The 15,669-nt window shown below is 43.5% G+C and overlaps 1 protein-coding gene across 1 annotated transcript in view; it reads left to right on the forward strand.

The window, feature by feature from the left end:
• The window catches only part of C9H3orf70 (chromosome 9 C3orf70 homolog), a 71,233-nt gene that overhangs the window by 3,792 nt on the left and 51,772 nt on the right, over window positions 1–15,669 (forward strand). Inside the window, exon 2 of the mRNA XM_069985244.1 lies at window positions 11,228–11,481. Coding sequence (XP_069841345.1) covers window positions 11,298–11,481 — 184 coding nt within the window. The 5' untranslated portion in view covers window positions 11,228–11,297. The remainder of the gene's footprint in view (window positions 1–11,227; window positions 11,482–15,669) is intronic.

Raw genomic sequence — 15,669 nt, forward strand, 5'->3', positions numbered from 1 at the left:
ATGGGGACATCATTGTATCTCGGACAGGTCAAGGATTGAAGGGTTTTGGTGTTATATACTCCTGGCTCTAGATGTGGACATCATTGTATCTTGGACAGGTCTGTGGTTGATGGATTTTGGTGTTATATACTCCTGGCTCTAGATGGGGACATCATTGTATCTTGGACAGGTCTGTGGTTGATGGGTTTTGGTGTTGTATACTCCTGGCTCTAGATGTGGACATTATGGATCTGATCTGCTCCAGCAAGCAGTAAGATTAAACCTATACTCCAACATAGTATTTCAGTCTATATTTTATTTACAAAAATCAGAAGTGGAACTGACAGGGGAAAATTATATAATGGAAACATTTGCACCGTTTCTGTGTTTTTAACCCACTCCTGGTTCTGGCTGCAAAAAATACTGACCAAAATACTGATAGAAATACTATGTGTGAACATAGCTTAGGAGTTAGTTTGTCTGTGGATACAGTTTGGGTTATCCTGACCTCCTTATTGTTGGTTTATCACTTAATATTATTACAGTCCTCTAACAAGAATTGTCTTGGCATTCTTCATATTGACTATTCATCGTTGCTCAGCACCATCTGTTGTATCTGAAAGTTGAGGATCACTGCAGAATTGTCACATTTGATTTGTTACATACATTTCTGAAACAAAAAAATCCATTCTATACACATGAATGGCGTGAGGTTTGCTGCATAGATTTCTACTGCAACATTTCCAACATGTAAGTATTATTAGTCACAAGCAAGTTATATGACTGCAAATTGTAAGGATATGTGTGTTCTCACAATACCTATAAAAAAAATAAACCGAAATCTATGAAGAATCCCGCTGCACTGCGCTGCGCTATTGTGGCTGCATTTTTTTTTTTTGTCCAAACAGGGATGGGATGAAACAGGGAAGTTTATGAGTTAGGCTGGTCCCGACCTCTGCCAGGTTTCCGTTTGGGAAGCTACATTGCAAGTTATGTTTATTTTGCAGGATCTGTGTGAACAAAAAACATTTTAAGCAGATCCTGCAAAATAAACGGACACCAGACAGAAACCGTAAAACCTGAATAGTTTCACCTGGCGGACTGGGCAGTGCCCATACTGGTGTGTGCCTCAGGGACCTATAACATAATGCTGCACTATAAAGGATGGAGGTGAGTGCACTATTAAAGCTTGGGATAGAGGATGTTGTGCACTGTGAGGTCATGTTCACGCTACGTAAGTTCTGTACTAATCACGGCCGTGATTGCAACAACGGCCGTGATTTGTACGGAGCTTAAGTTGTGCTGCAGGCCGAGGGAATCCCGGCCGGAGTGTATACACATGGCATACACTCCAGCCGGGATCCCTAGCGGCGCTGTAGAAAAACTGTCAGTGCACACAGGAAAGCGAGCAGCTCCGGCCGCATGCTCCATAGTGTGCAGTGGGGAGTTCTGATACGGGCTTGCACTGATGCGCTCACATCAGAACTCAGCGGCGCAAAAGACCATCAGGCCGGTACTGCAGTACTGGCCGGGATGATCTTTTCTGAGACCGACCGTTCTGTGACCCGGACAGGTCACGGAACGGCGGGTCTCATACCAAATGTGAACATAGTCTTGAGGATTATTATAGGGCTGTCACTCACCCATCCTTTATAGTGCACCACTACCCCTCATCCATAGGCTTGCTCGAACAGCAGAAAAAGCTTGGTTCGATCAAACTGGAACCTAGCCGGACATTCCGTATTTGATTCCTGATGCCTTCCCCTCCCTTGCTGAAGGAGGAAACATCCGGGGGACTGCCTGGAATTCAAGGCGATCCTCGGGATTAGGGATGGTCCGAACCTGCCGAGGTTCGGGCTTGTATGAACCCGAACGCTCGGCAGCAAATTCCCGCTGTCTGCCTGCTCCGTGGAGCGGGCGGATACAGCGGGAGGAACGCCTGGAAAACTGGGATACAGCCTATGGGTATGGCTGTATCACAGTTTTCCAGGTGGTCCTCCCGCTGGATCCGCCCGCTCCACGGAGCAGGCACACAGCGGGAATCATTACCGAGGGTTCGGGTTCGTACGAACCCCCAACTGAACTCGGTTCGGACCATCCCTACTCGGGATGTTTCCTCCTTCTTCACGGACCGGAAAGGCATCAGCAATTAAATGCAGAAGGTCCGACTAGGTTCGAGTTCGATCGAACCAAGCTTTTTCCGCTGTTCGAGCAAGCCTACTCATCCACCCATTATAGTGCACCCCACCCCATCCTCCATCCTTTATAGCGTTTATCAATGGCTTTTGTGCAAGTTTAGATTTAAGAAAAAAAGCACACAAATTAGCATTTTGTTTTTTAACATTACTTTAACGGTAAAAGCATTGATAAATTCCCCCTAGTTACTCTTTTTCTTATGGGGACATAATGCTCGGCACTCAACCTGCCTTCTAGAACATGTAGGTGAATGCGGTTTAAAGGGATACTCCAAAGAAATAAAAAAAAAATTCACACCAACTGGTGTCAGAAAGTTGCTAGGTAATCGCGGAAGCTGTTGACTTGAGCTTCTGGGTTGTCTTTCTGTTCCTGATACGCGGACATGTGACCTGTTAGATTGTGCCATCAAAGAATTCTTAGCATTCATATTCACCAAAGTTGCAAGTGAAGTTGCTTTATTTTATGTCCATTAGCAGGACACACAAGATCAGGATATATTTCGGCTGTACACCTTTCTGAACTGTCAGAAGATAAAGGTGTATGCAATACATACATACATGAATACAATAAAACAACTTTACTTACAACTGTGGTGAGTGTCGGCAGGTTTTTTGGTGTAGGTGTCTTGGGACTTGATCCTATCCACGTGCACCACCACACCATGGAGTGTCCACAGATACTTTTGGGTATGTGGAGCCTTGCTGACTGCATGGTATCCCACAGCTGCTGGATATGTAGGAGGAGCATGGAGTGAACATGGTGATCCCATATATCTGGTAAATTAGGAGGCCAGTGTAGTACTTGGAAGTCTTGCTCATGCTCCTTCGATCAGTGTTGGACATTTCTAGACATGTGGCATTTGGCATTGTCTTGCTGGAAGATCCCATCCACCCCTGTGAAAACCCGGGCTGTGGAGTTGGTAAGCCGCAGCTCCGACTCCTGAATTTTATCATGGACATCTCCTACTCCAACTCCTTCACAAGACACCAGCGGGGTTATTTATACAACTGGTGTAAAGTTGACCTGGCTCAGCAGCACTTCTGTGTAATGTCCTACATAAACCTGGTGGGACTTCTGAGTAAATAAGGCAAAGACATACAGCTAATTCTCCTCTTCAGTCATAGACCCAAATTTATCATCTCTCTGTGAGCATCGGCGCTCCTGAATCATTGGGGCCTCACAGGAACTCCCCGCTCAGCCAGTCAGTGACTGCACTCACTCACTGATTGGCTGAGCGGGCATTTCCTGTGGGGCCCAGTGGGGATCATGAGGCATGACTCTGCACTGTGGGGGCATGGGGACAGGTAAATAGTACCTCTTTATTATGATCATCCATCATCTAGGAAGAGAACACCACAGATCTCCCCCACACAATGGACTCTTCCAGCTTAGAAACAAACTGTCAAATAGTGACCACCATCTTCTCCCCCAACCACCCTTATCTAATATATCAGTAATAAAGCACTGGACCTATTACGCCAACCACCCTTATCTAATAGGTCCAGTGCTTTATTACTGATATATTACCCCGACCACCCTTATCTAATAGGTCCAGTGCTTTATTACTGATATATTACCCCCACCACCCTTATCTAATAGGTCCAGTGCTTTATTACTGATATATTACCCGACCACCCTTATCTAATAGGTCCAGTGCTTTATTACTGATATATTACCCCGACTACCCTTATCTAATAGGTCCAGTGCTTTATTACTGATATATTACCCCGACCACCCTTACCTAATAGGTCCAGTGCTTTATTACTGATATATTACCCCGACCACCCTTATCTAATAGGTCCAGTGCTTTATTACTGATATATTGCCCCAATCACCCTTATCTAATAGGTCCAGTGCTTTATTACTGATATATTGCCCCAATCACCCTTATCTAATAGGGCCAATGCTTTATGTATGGAGGAAACTAAATGTGTGTGAGAAAATGTTTTTCTGGTTGTTATACATAAGCTCCTTAGATTGATGGAACATCAAATATATTGATGAGGAACATTTATAAAAATTCATATGAAAATTCAATTATAAAATTTTGAAAGATTTTTTTTAAAGCCGACATGGAGATAGAGGAGCGGCTGCACATCACACCTATGGCTGATACTAATGCTTCTAAGCCTATTTTAAAAAACCAACTTCAGGATGTTGGAATATGAATTGATCAAACCATATCGCCCCGTGTACCAACGTGCAGGTGTCCTGGTCACGGGTCCCTACACTAACTCCACACCGTGTCGGTCAGTGACCGCCACCCCCGCAAAGCGTGCACATGCAGGGAAGGGAGGCCATGGAGTGGCCTTGCAACCCCCATGTCACAGGACCAGACCCAAAATGCCCCCCCAAAAAATCCCAGCCAGCACCACCGGCGAGGAAGGCTGCCCACAACACATTTTTTTTAAAGCAACACTGCCACCACCAGCTTGTGTTCTTCCAGCAATGGTTGCAGGGTGTTTGCTCCCTGGTGTGTCACAGACGGCTGTCCCTTAGCAATCCAATTCTGCAACAGCCATAAAAATTGAAGCCTTTCCTACAGATACAACTTTGTTAGAGGAGGCGCAGTGACCATCTATCTACATTAGAGTCCTATTAATTGTGGCATAAAGTTGTCAGTAAGTAAATTATTATATAATGTCAGTATTTTCTATTGGCAGAAAGTTGCAAGGGACCTTGTGCCCCCAGCAGAGAATCTGGTGACTGCACTGTCATTTGCTTTCCCCTATTGGGAGACATAGTCAGTGATGATGTGGGTTTTACTGTGACTCATGGATGACGCTGTCATTGTGGAGCCCTGGCCCAATGGAATACATAGGAAATGCAATACCAATTCACATGCGGCAGGTTTCCCTATTAAAGGGGTAGATCCAAGCATGTATATGTATGGTAAGGGGCGATAGAGAGAGATAGTTATCGGCTGAATGAACATTAGGCTGACAGGCTGCTAATGCGTATGGCCAGCATTAGGTCTGGTAATGGTAATGCCTGCTATGTGTGTCTCAGGGGAGCCAAACAGATGTGTTTGTGGAGAATGTTCACGTCTGCTTGGATAACATGGGCTGCTGACAAGCCCGGCTAAATGCTGTGCTACTGTAAAGAGAGTAATTGTTTCAGCATTTATAAGTTATCTTATTCTGTGCACTCTCTAACTGAGAATATATATGAGATGGTTACATGGGTGTTCAGTGAGGGTGTATAACACATGGTGATGGGGATGTGCCAGCAGATCGGCACCAGAATCATCCAGTCACTGAGGCTGATCCGTGTGCGTCTGATCTGTGGCTTTTCCATTTGGAAGAATAAACCTGCTCATTTTTGTCAGGAATTATTTTTTTCCACAGCTTTTTCTGCTTCGAGTGAACGGGAAAAAAAATACTCCATTGACTTACATTGGATGCAGAAGTATGTTTTGATATGTCATTCACATATATTGTTGAATAATACAGAGTATCCAACCTTAGGGCCTATTAGGTGGGCTGATGAAGGCCCAATCGGCGCTTGTTTACTGGGCCTATTACACTGCTTGATGTCCATGCAGCCCTTATATGTTGCCGATGTCCGTGCAGCCCTTCCACTAAACTGTTCATACATTACCTGTCCACCCTCCCGGTCTCCTCCTGCCCTCTGCTTGCTTCCACTGGCGGTCCTGGACAGATATTGGCTGAGCGTCCTGTAAGCTCAGAGAAGAAGAAACTGCAGCGTGTGGTGCTGGGAAGAAAGCAAATGTCAGGAGAAGACAGGTACAGGTAATGCGTGGACAGGTAATGTCTGAACGCTTTAATCATTACCTGTCACCCGCGCATTGCTGTTACACGTACTAATGCCCGGTCAGTGGCCGTTGATTTTAGGTCTGGACCTAAAAAAAAAGCGATCAGCCAATGATCATTCTTTGGCTGAATATTGTCTCTATTACACAGAGCGATAATCAGTCGAATGGGCCTGATTTGTCCGATCATCGCTCTGTGTAATAGGGCCCTTACTGTGCAGCACATTCTCAGCACAGACCCATCTCATTCAGTAATAGGGGGAGTAGCCGTGGGAATAACAATGAATAGGAGGTAGCTAAGAACAGCAGGGGCTAATGGTCCTTTTACACGGAACAAATTTCAATTATTATCAAATTTGCACGATAACGTTCGAATTCGAACGATAATTGTACGTGTAAACGCAGCGAACGATCAAGCGATGAGCGATAAATCGTTCATTTTGATCTCTCAACATGTTCTCAAATCATCGTTGATCGTTCGCAAAAAAGTCGTACGATGACATCGATGTATCGTTCCGTCTAAACGCTGATCATTATAAAAAAACATTGTTCATTCAAAATCGTTAATCGTGCGATCGGACGAATTATCGCTCCGTGTAAAAGTACCATTAGAGACATAAGAAGCCAGGGCTTCTAGTGTAAGGGCCCTTTTACCATCAAAAAGCATTCCCAGAAATGCTCTTTCAGCCAATAATCAGCCTGTGTAATGGTGCGTTTACACAGACAGATTTATCTGACAGATTTTTTAAGCCAAAGCCATGAATGGATCTGAAAAGAGGAGAAATTAGTCTTTCCTTTATGACCTGTTCTTTTTTTATAGTCTGTTCCTGTTTTTGGCTTCAGAAATCTGTCAGATAAATCTGTCTGTGTAAACGCACCATCAAAGTGCAAATGATCAGTTGACGAGCCTGACAAGCGCGTTGATTAATTGAATCTTTTGACCGTGGTAAAATCCATCATTATCGGTGGCACATATCTCTTTGTAAACAGATGATGCGTGGCCCAAAACATTGAATATTAATGGCGAATGAACAATACAGTGATCATTTGTGCTTTGTAACAGCACTGTGTTCTTGCACGGCCTCATATTGGGCTGTGTAAAAAGGATCTTTGGTCTTTTTACACTAGTCAATATTTGGCCATCTTCGGCCACAAACGTGCGCTGATCAACGAGATCTGTGCTAGTATGCAGTGCCTTCAAAGAATGTGCATGGTGCAACCACACAAACGATCACTGTATCATTCATGCAGCCGCTAATATTCAGATTTTTACAGCTGCACAAAAGATGCGATCATATGACGAGTGGTTGTTTTCCTGCCCCTCGAGTGATTTACATACTCGCAGCGGTCTGAAAGATCCTCTGCAAGTACGTATTCACATAGTAACTGACAAGCACTGATATATTCCCCCCTATGTGTTTTTAACGTATTCGTTTCTAATGGATAAATATCACTTGGCCTTTTCTTTAGCATTTTTGAGATGTTGACGTAGATGGTTGTGGTGTTACGTATATAAACTTGTTCTATATACATACATCAGGCAGTCTGTCTCTGTCCTTTGATGACAACTGATGACAAAAATGCATCAATTGCCATCTGTTTTTCTAGCCTCTTTTTTTCATTACCTATCAGTTGTTGGGCACAAGATGTGTTTTTCCATTTGTGTTCTGCAATCTGGTATCCAAATTTAAGCGCCGGATACTTTGAACTGTTCCATTAAAGTAAATGGGATCAGTTCAAGCATCAGTTTCCCTCTGGTCTTGCTACTATGTCGGAGAGTTGTAATGCTGGATGAATGTGAAGTAAGCCTAACAGGGTTTTTTGTGTGTAAACGTCTGCTTGGATATGGGTTTCAGGAACAGACTTTTATCACTTTTTTCTTATTACTATTGGATGATGTTGTGTCATCAGGCTGTCTGCTTTCTGGAAATGTATCGGTTGTGGGGGGGTGTTTACTTTTCAGGGTGTGTTATCTCTATTTTATAGATTTACTTTCTTTTAAATTTCCTGCTTAAAATTTAATTTATGGTCATTCCCATGCTTATGAAGATATGTTCATGTAGATAGGGACCTAGGTGATATGTATGAACTTCGTGCATGCAGAAATGTTATTTTCAGAGGCGTGGTACATACCATTTTTACTAGGGTCTCATATTTAGCCAATTATCAATTTTATTTATACTTTTTTATGAAAATGTACACTTTGATACAGAATTGCATAAAGACTCCTATGTGGATATGAATAACAAAGTGTCTACTTACTGTCATTATATGAGTATGATGGGTTAGTACATATTTTTTGTCAAAATTGTCATAGCTTCCAGTGGTGCCAAATGTCTAGAAATGCCTGTCACCAAAAGGGTTAAAGGAGAACTCTGGAAAACAATAAAGATCCATTGGGAGAAGGGGGTGATGGGAACTTTTTATAGAAGCTAGTTACCTGTCTCCGTGCCCCCGCAGAGCAGCATCATTGCTCACTGAAGCCCTGACGGCCTCCTGTCCCGATCCTGCAGCGTGACCCAGCTCAGAGATGCTTCCTTAGCCAATCAGTGAGTGAGGCGGGACACTTGTGCCATCAGTTACTGGCTGAGTGTTTAGTTCCTGATGGTCGTGACAATACAGGAAGTCGGGAAAAAACTGTAGAATGGAGCGTAGCCGTAAGCATAGGTGCTGCACTGTGGAGGCATTGGGATAGGTAAGTATTGTTTTTTATTATGTTAACGCCTAGCACCGAAACCAGTGTTGTATTATGTAGAGGTTAATATCATGACGCCTACCTCTTTCTCTGCTTTATCTTTTTGGCTGCTACATATAAGCCCAAGCTCACCAGGCAAGCAGATCTTCCTTATAGATGGGATAAAATAATTCTAAACTGAAGCTACTACATCCTCATTGTGTATAGATCTGGCAGTGATGTTGCATACATGCTGTTTTATTTCAGTCTAGAATTAGATTTGTTTGGATTTGTGTGTATTTTGCTTGTCGCCATGTCAGATGTAACTCGGTTATGGTGCATATGACCCACTAGTGTCACTGTATTCTGCTAGAGGGGCATCTTGGTTTCTTGTCAAGCTCTTTTCTGATGGCGGTTGCTGCTGTCAGAATCTCATAAAGCTGATAGATAAAAGAAGCAAGTCCTCGCTCAGTGTAACATCTCCGCGCTTCCTTCTCCCTTCATTCCCAATAATAAGACAGGGAAGTGTCATCAAGTGTCATCCAATAAATGCCTCATAGTGTAGCGACAGGGGCTATGTGTCTTAGTATAGCTGGAGGAGCTATGCTGTCATAGTATAGCTGGAGGAGCTATGATATGTTAGTATAGCTGGAGGAGCTATGGTGTCATAGTATAGCTGGAGGAGCTATGGTGTCATAGTATAGCTGGAGAAGCTATGGTGTCTTAGTATAGCTGGAGGAGCTATGGTGTCTTAGTATAGCTGGAGGAGCTATGGTGTCTTAGTATAGCTGGAGGAGCTATGGTGCCATAGTATAGCTGGAGGAGCTATGGTGTCTTAGTATAGCTTGAGAAGCTATGGTGTCTTAGTATAGCTTGAGAAGCTATGGTGTCTTAGTATAGCTGGAGGAGCTATGGTGTCTTAGTATAGCTGGAGGAGCTATGGTGTCTTAGTATAGCTGGAGGAGCTATGGTGTCTTAGTATAGCTGGAGGAGCTATGGTGTCTTAGTATAGTTGGAGGAGCTATGGTGTCTTAGTATAGCTGGAGGAGCTAGCTATACTAAGACACCATAGCCCCTCCAGCTATACTAAGGCACCATAGCTCCTCCAGCTATACTAAGGCACCATAGCTCCTCCAGCTATACTAAGGCACCACACCCCTCCAGCTATACGCTCCTCCAGCTATACTAACATACCATAGCTCCTCCAGCTATACTAACATACCATAGCTCCTCCAGCTATACTAACATACCATAGCTCCTCCAGCTATACTAACATACTATAGCTCCTCCAGCTATACTAACATACCATAGCTCCTCCAGCTATACTAAGGGTCCTATTCCACCGGACGATTATCGTTCAGATTATCGTTAAATCGCTTGAATCTAAACGATAATCGTTCGGTTGAAATGCAGTCAACAATTAACGACCGAATGAGAAATCGTTGATCGCTTTATAAGACCTGGACCTATTTTTATCGTTGCTTGTTCGCAAATCGTTCGCATTGAATAAGACATCGTTTGGTGGTTCGCAATAGATACGAACGCAATAGCAAATAAATAGCGAAGAAAAAACTATCGCAATTACGATCATAAGTAACGATTATCGTTCCATGGAAATGAGTGAACGTTTTCAGGTCTTTCGCAATAGCGGTCGTTTGAGATCGTTAACGATTATGCAAACGATAATCGTCCGGTGGAATAGGGCCCTAACATAGCATAGCTCCTCCAGTTATACTAACATACCATAGCCCCTCCAGCTATACTACCATAGCTCATCCAGCTATACTAAGGCACCATACCCCTCCAGCTATACTAACATACCATAGCTCCTCCAGCTATACTAACATACCATAGCTCCTCCAGCTATACTAAGACACCATAGCTCCTCCAGCTATACTAAGGCACCATAGCTCCTCCAGCTATACTAAGGCACCATAGCTCCTCCAGCTATACTAAGGCACCATAGCTCCTCCAGCTATACTAAGGCACCATAGCTCCTCCAGCTATACTAAGACACCATAGCTCCTCCAGCTATACTAAGACACCATAGCTCCTACAGCTATACTAAGGCACCATACCCCTCCAGCTATACTAACATACCATAGCTCCTCCAGCTATACTAACATACCATAGCTCCTCCAGCTATACTAAGGCACCATAGCTCCTCCAGCTATACTAAGGCACCATAGCTCCTCCAGCTATACTAAGGCACCATAGCTCCTCCAGCTATACTAAGGCACCATAGCTCCTCCAGCTGTTCTAACATACCATAGCTCCTCCAGCTATTCTAACATACCATAGCTCCTCCAGCTATACTAAGACACCATAGCTCCTCTTGCTACACTGAGGTAGAACAGGTGGAGCGGTGTCGGATGAGACACCATGTCCCCTCCGAGTATGCTTAAGCGGCATGGATTGGGGTCGGGGTTCTTTGCCTTGTTAGTGAAGTGCTGCACCATCGGGAGTGTTTCCTTCTGCTCTGTGTTTTCATGTGACAGTCAGAGACAAGTTGGCAGTGCATTTTGCATCTGTGTCAGTCTGTATTGCTCTGATGTAGATTGTCTCATTGCTTTTGTCATTTTATACTAATGCAGAATCCCTTTTAGTTTCAGGCATCCTGTGTTCTCCCAGCATCCGGCACATCTCTCCTGCCTCTGAAGAGGCTTGTAGGCAGAGATGACAGCCACAGCTGCCCAAAAGTGCCTGAAGAATGATAAGGTGGATGAAGCACAAGCGTTGGCCAGAAGCTGTGCTGGAAGACCGGACTTCAAGCCCTGTGATGGACTATCCATCTGTGCCACCCACAGTCATGGCAAGTGCTTCAGACTCCATTGGTGCTGTCACTTGGGCTGGTGCCACTGTAAGTATACATTACTATGTGCTTTATTTTACTTTATAGATGTAATTTGTACGTCTCTCCATTGAGAATACATGAGCTTTTATGTTTATGTAGGGAATGAAAGAGATAGCTGGCAGCCATATAAACATTCAGCCGACAGCTATCATAAGTGTATAATCACCTTAAGAGGGAGTTCGCTGAAAGGGTGAATGATGTTGCTTAGGCTGGGTTCAAACTAGTTTTTTTTTCCATCTGTTTTTACTATCCATTTTTACATAAAAAGGATAGAAAAACTGATGCATGCGGGTCACGGAACGGCCGGTCTCTTACACCATGTGAACATGGCCTTAGTCTGTATCAAAACTGCATAAAATGTACACTACTCTAGTAAACAACAAATGGACAAAGTATAAAGGGGGCTGGTATACTAATCCAGGACAACTTACCTACCTTATTTTTGGGTTGTGGAATGAATCGTCTGCGTTTCAGTTATTTTAATATAAAAATTAGCTTTCATATACAATTGATTTGGATTACAAATACATTCCTAGAAGGAATTAGGCTTGTATTCCAAGGTTTTACTGTATATCCATTATATATAGCTGTGTGTAGTGTATATGCAACACAGAACTGATGAGCACAATACATTGCAGTAAAACATAAGGGAGCAGAAGCCACAGGTTTCCTGGCTTCAGATAGGTGTGGCTTCCATTTTCACGGTCCTGCCTGGACTGTTAAGTGTGAGACATAGAGACAGCAGGAGTACTTTAGTGCTGATACATGTGGGGAACCCCTGTCTGCTCCCCTTTATCCCACACAGTGAACAGCAGCCCAAGGCTGTAAGCTCACCATCTGGTGGGAAGTCCACTTTCTTGGACTCCGCCATCCTTTTACTGCCAAGTGAGTGGAAGATCAGCAGCGGGAGCAGCCCCTTACCCTGGCCCGGTATCTCCCTTGGTGTCGGTGAAGTGGGGGAGGTCAGTCCTATGGAGCGGAGTCTCTGCTGCTCCTGGCTGTGTGCTCTGGCATCAAAGTATATCAGGGGTCAAAAAAGAGGTAGCCCTCAGGATTTTATCTATAAATGGGCGACCTTTGGTGGGAAGAGAAGGTTCTACACAAGCAAGAGGGGAACAGGTGGATTCTTTACTGTAAGAGCAGTAAGACTGTGGAACTCTCTACCAGAGAAGGTTGTCATGGTGAACTCCAACTCCATGGTTGATCAAAGCATTTGTTTCGTTTTTTTGAGTCTAGAAATAACTTTCTCCCCTAAAATTAGGACACTCGGTTGCACCACATGTTTTTCCCCTTCCTCTGGATCAGCACTGCAGTGTGATAGGCTGAACTGGAGGGGTTTATGTCTTTTCCACCCTTCCAAACTATGTATACTCAATAGGTGTGCCGTCAGCAGTCATATATACAGTACATACCTTTTCTGCACCGTTCTGAGACTTATTAAAGTCTATTCATGTCGTAGTCTCTGGCTCCTTTTCTTCAGTCTATGGGAATATCAGCGAGTTTGCCTGTTTTAGGCAGTCAGGATGTTATCACTCCTCAAACATCACTGTGCTCCCTTCAGGACCACCACACTAGGGAAGGAATACATGTATTTATTGCCGCTAATGCACGAATACCGTTTTGGCTGGGTAAGCAGGATCGGGGATGACCGGTGGGTGCTGGAACAGGCACCTGTGCTGTATTATGATTGGTGAATACAACAATAAGGCAAAAGGGAAGAAAAATTTAGTTAGTCTTTTTAACTAAAATAGGTTACTTGGAATGCTTTGTATGCCTTGTTTGGAATACATGTAAGATAAGTTTTTGTAAAATAACTTGCTTTGGAAGTTATGTTTTTGCCATCAGTGGTCATAATAAACAATGTGCACAAGAAGCTGATATATACATATCTGAATGTATCAATATTAAAATTACTGGTGGTAACAGGTGATGAGATCATATACAGGATAGAGTCTGAGTTACGTATGCAAGAATAACAAGGATCATTCTCACTCCATAATGCACAGCTAAAGAGATTCTCATTGACTGGATGAAGCGTTTTGTCTTCCCTATTATATTGTCTGCACTGGAATTCGTCAGGGACCAGATAAAAAAATCTGTGAGTGGGAATTGTGTGGGATGATACTGTACTGCAGATTCTCTCTGTGCAAATCCCCAGAATATGCACCCCATGTGCATTTACCTGATAGAGAATGTGTCCCAGATTTATCAAGAGGCAAAAGGAAAACCTCTCTTACTGCCCCACCATGGCATAACACATTAACAGAGCTTACCTCCTCGCTCCCCAGAAGCCCCTGCTGTCACATCTTGCCATCCCGGCTTCAATTCTTTTCTGGCAGATTCCAGTAATGTCTCAATCCCGCTCAACCAGATATAGAATAGAGCGGGGTAGTGTAATGTCGTCAGAAGCTGCCAGAATGGGATTGTAGCTGTGACGGCATGCTGTAACCATGGGGGTAAGTATGAGTTCTGTTATCAGTTTCTGGCACAGTAAGGGTAGTTTTTTGTTTACCCAGAAAACCCCTTTAAGTTACATCGCAGCTCTTTAAATCTGGTATATAGTAAGTATAGTTAAAATGTGTGTGTGTTTGTATGGCCCAGAGATATCTGTGAGCTCCCATCTCTAATTCCTGTACATCACACACATACATGTTTTTTATTCCTTTTTATATATTTCGAGTTTACCAAGTGACTGGTAAAACGGTGTGTCTGTATGCACAAGTGTGTGTGTGTGTGTGTGTGTGTGTATATATATATAGAAAGCAAAATATACTCGTTCTACAGTAATAAAGGCTTGCAGATATGGGGTAGTGATGAGGACTCCCACGCTACATATGGCATGCTGTTCACAGCTGAGTGACAAGCATGCCATATGTGCCCAGTTTTCAGAACAGCTAGGAAACACTGGGCGAAGTACCAGAATCAATGCTTTAGTTTTCTGCAGTTACACTGTATTCTAACAGAGAAGGGGTTAACCCAGGACAGGCAGCCGCTACCATCGGGGACATTATTCCGCACACCCATATAAGCTCAGATTCCAGCAGTAAATAGGCTTTACAGATCAGAGCAGTTTTAGGTTTAATGGAAGCCAAAAAAAAATCTGAAGTGTTAGAGTAATGTATGTTATTTATTCTCCATTTGCATTTACATTGCCCATTGCCTGATCATCCTGCTCAGTAGAAATGACTTCCAGAAAATAGTTTTGGCTTTGAAGAGGTTTTTCTATAGAGCCAACAAGAACCTTTTATGCTGGAACATTATTATGACTTCTCTGAGTGGGTTAAAATACAAAGGGGGGTGGGGGCCAGGAAATTCCAGAGATGACAGAAAATCTTTTTCTGAAACAAATGGATTGTATTAGTCTCTCCCCGAATCCGTCCATTTGCAGCTCTTAATGCTGCTTGTTAGAAGATCATGTTTTCCTAATGAACTTACTGGAAGAAGATGCTAAACGTCAGCTGGAATTCGGGCTGGGACTGTTTGTCAGATGACTTGGTCCTCACAAATAATGGAGATGCATTACGTTTATAAAGTTTTTAAAGGCATTATAATATGTTAAAAGCATGTGTATATTTTGTGGTGATTTTCCTCACTGTGGAAGGTTACTGTTGATGTCTTATTTTATCTTATGTTGAATAGGCAGGCTGTGGTGAGATGTTTGCTCTAACCATTAAGGCTAGGTTCACACACAGTTTTTAATGTAGGTCCATTCACTTTAAAGTTATTCTGTACCCACAATCTGACCCCCCCCCCAACCCTCTTGTACCTTCGGATAGCTGCTTTTAATCCAAGATCTGTCCTGCGGTCCGTTCGGCAGGTGATGCAGTTATTGTCCTAAAAAACAACTTTTAAACCTGCAGTCCTGTGCCCACCGGCCGTGGCCTAGATTGCGTATGCATTAGGCTCGCACAACCTCTCTGTCCCTCCTCCCCACCCTCATCATCATTAGGAATGCTCCAGGCAGATTTTCTACTATTCATCACCTGTGAGAGGACGGCACATGGGCTGGATCGTTAAGGCACCTGTGTAGTTTTCACTGAAGAGGAATAGAAAAAATGGTGAAGAGGTGGTGCAAAGTTAGGGCACAGATACTTTAAGCCACAGCCGTTTGGCACAGGGCTGCAAGTTTAAAAGTTGTTTTTTAGGACATTACCCACCTGACTGCACAGTGCCATCTTTAAAGTTTGGTGAAAG

Source organism: Dendropsophus ebraccatus, chromosome 9 (assembly GCF_027789765.1).
Source record: "Dendropsophus ebraccatus isolate aDenEbr1 chromosome 9, aDenEbr1.pat, whole genome shotgun sequence".
Taxonomy (NCBI): Eukaryota; Metazoa; Chordata; class Amphibia; order Anura; family Hylidae; genus Dendropsophus; species Dendropsophus ebraccatus.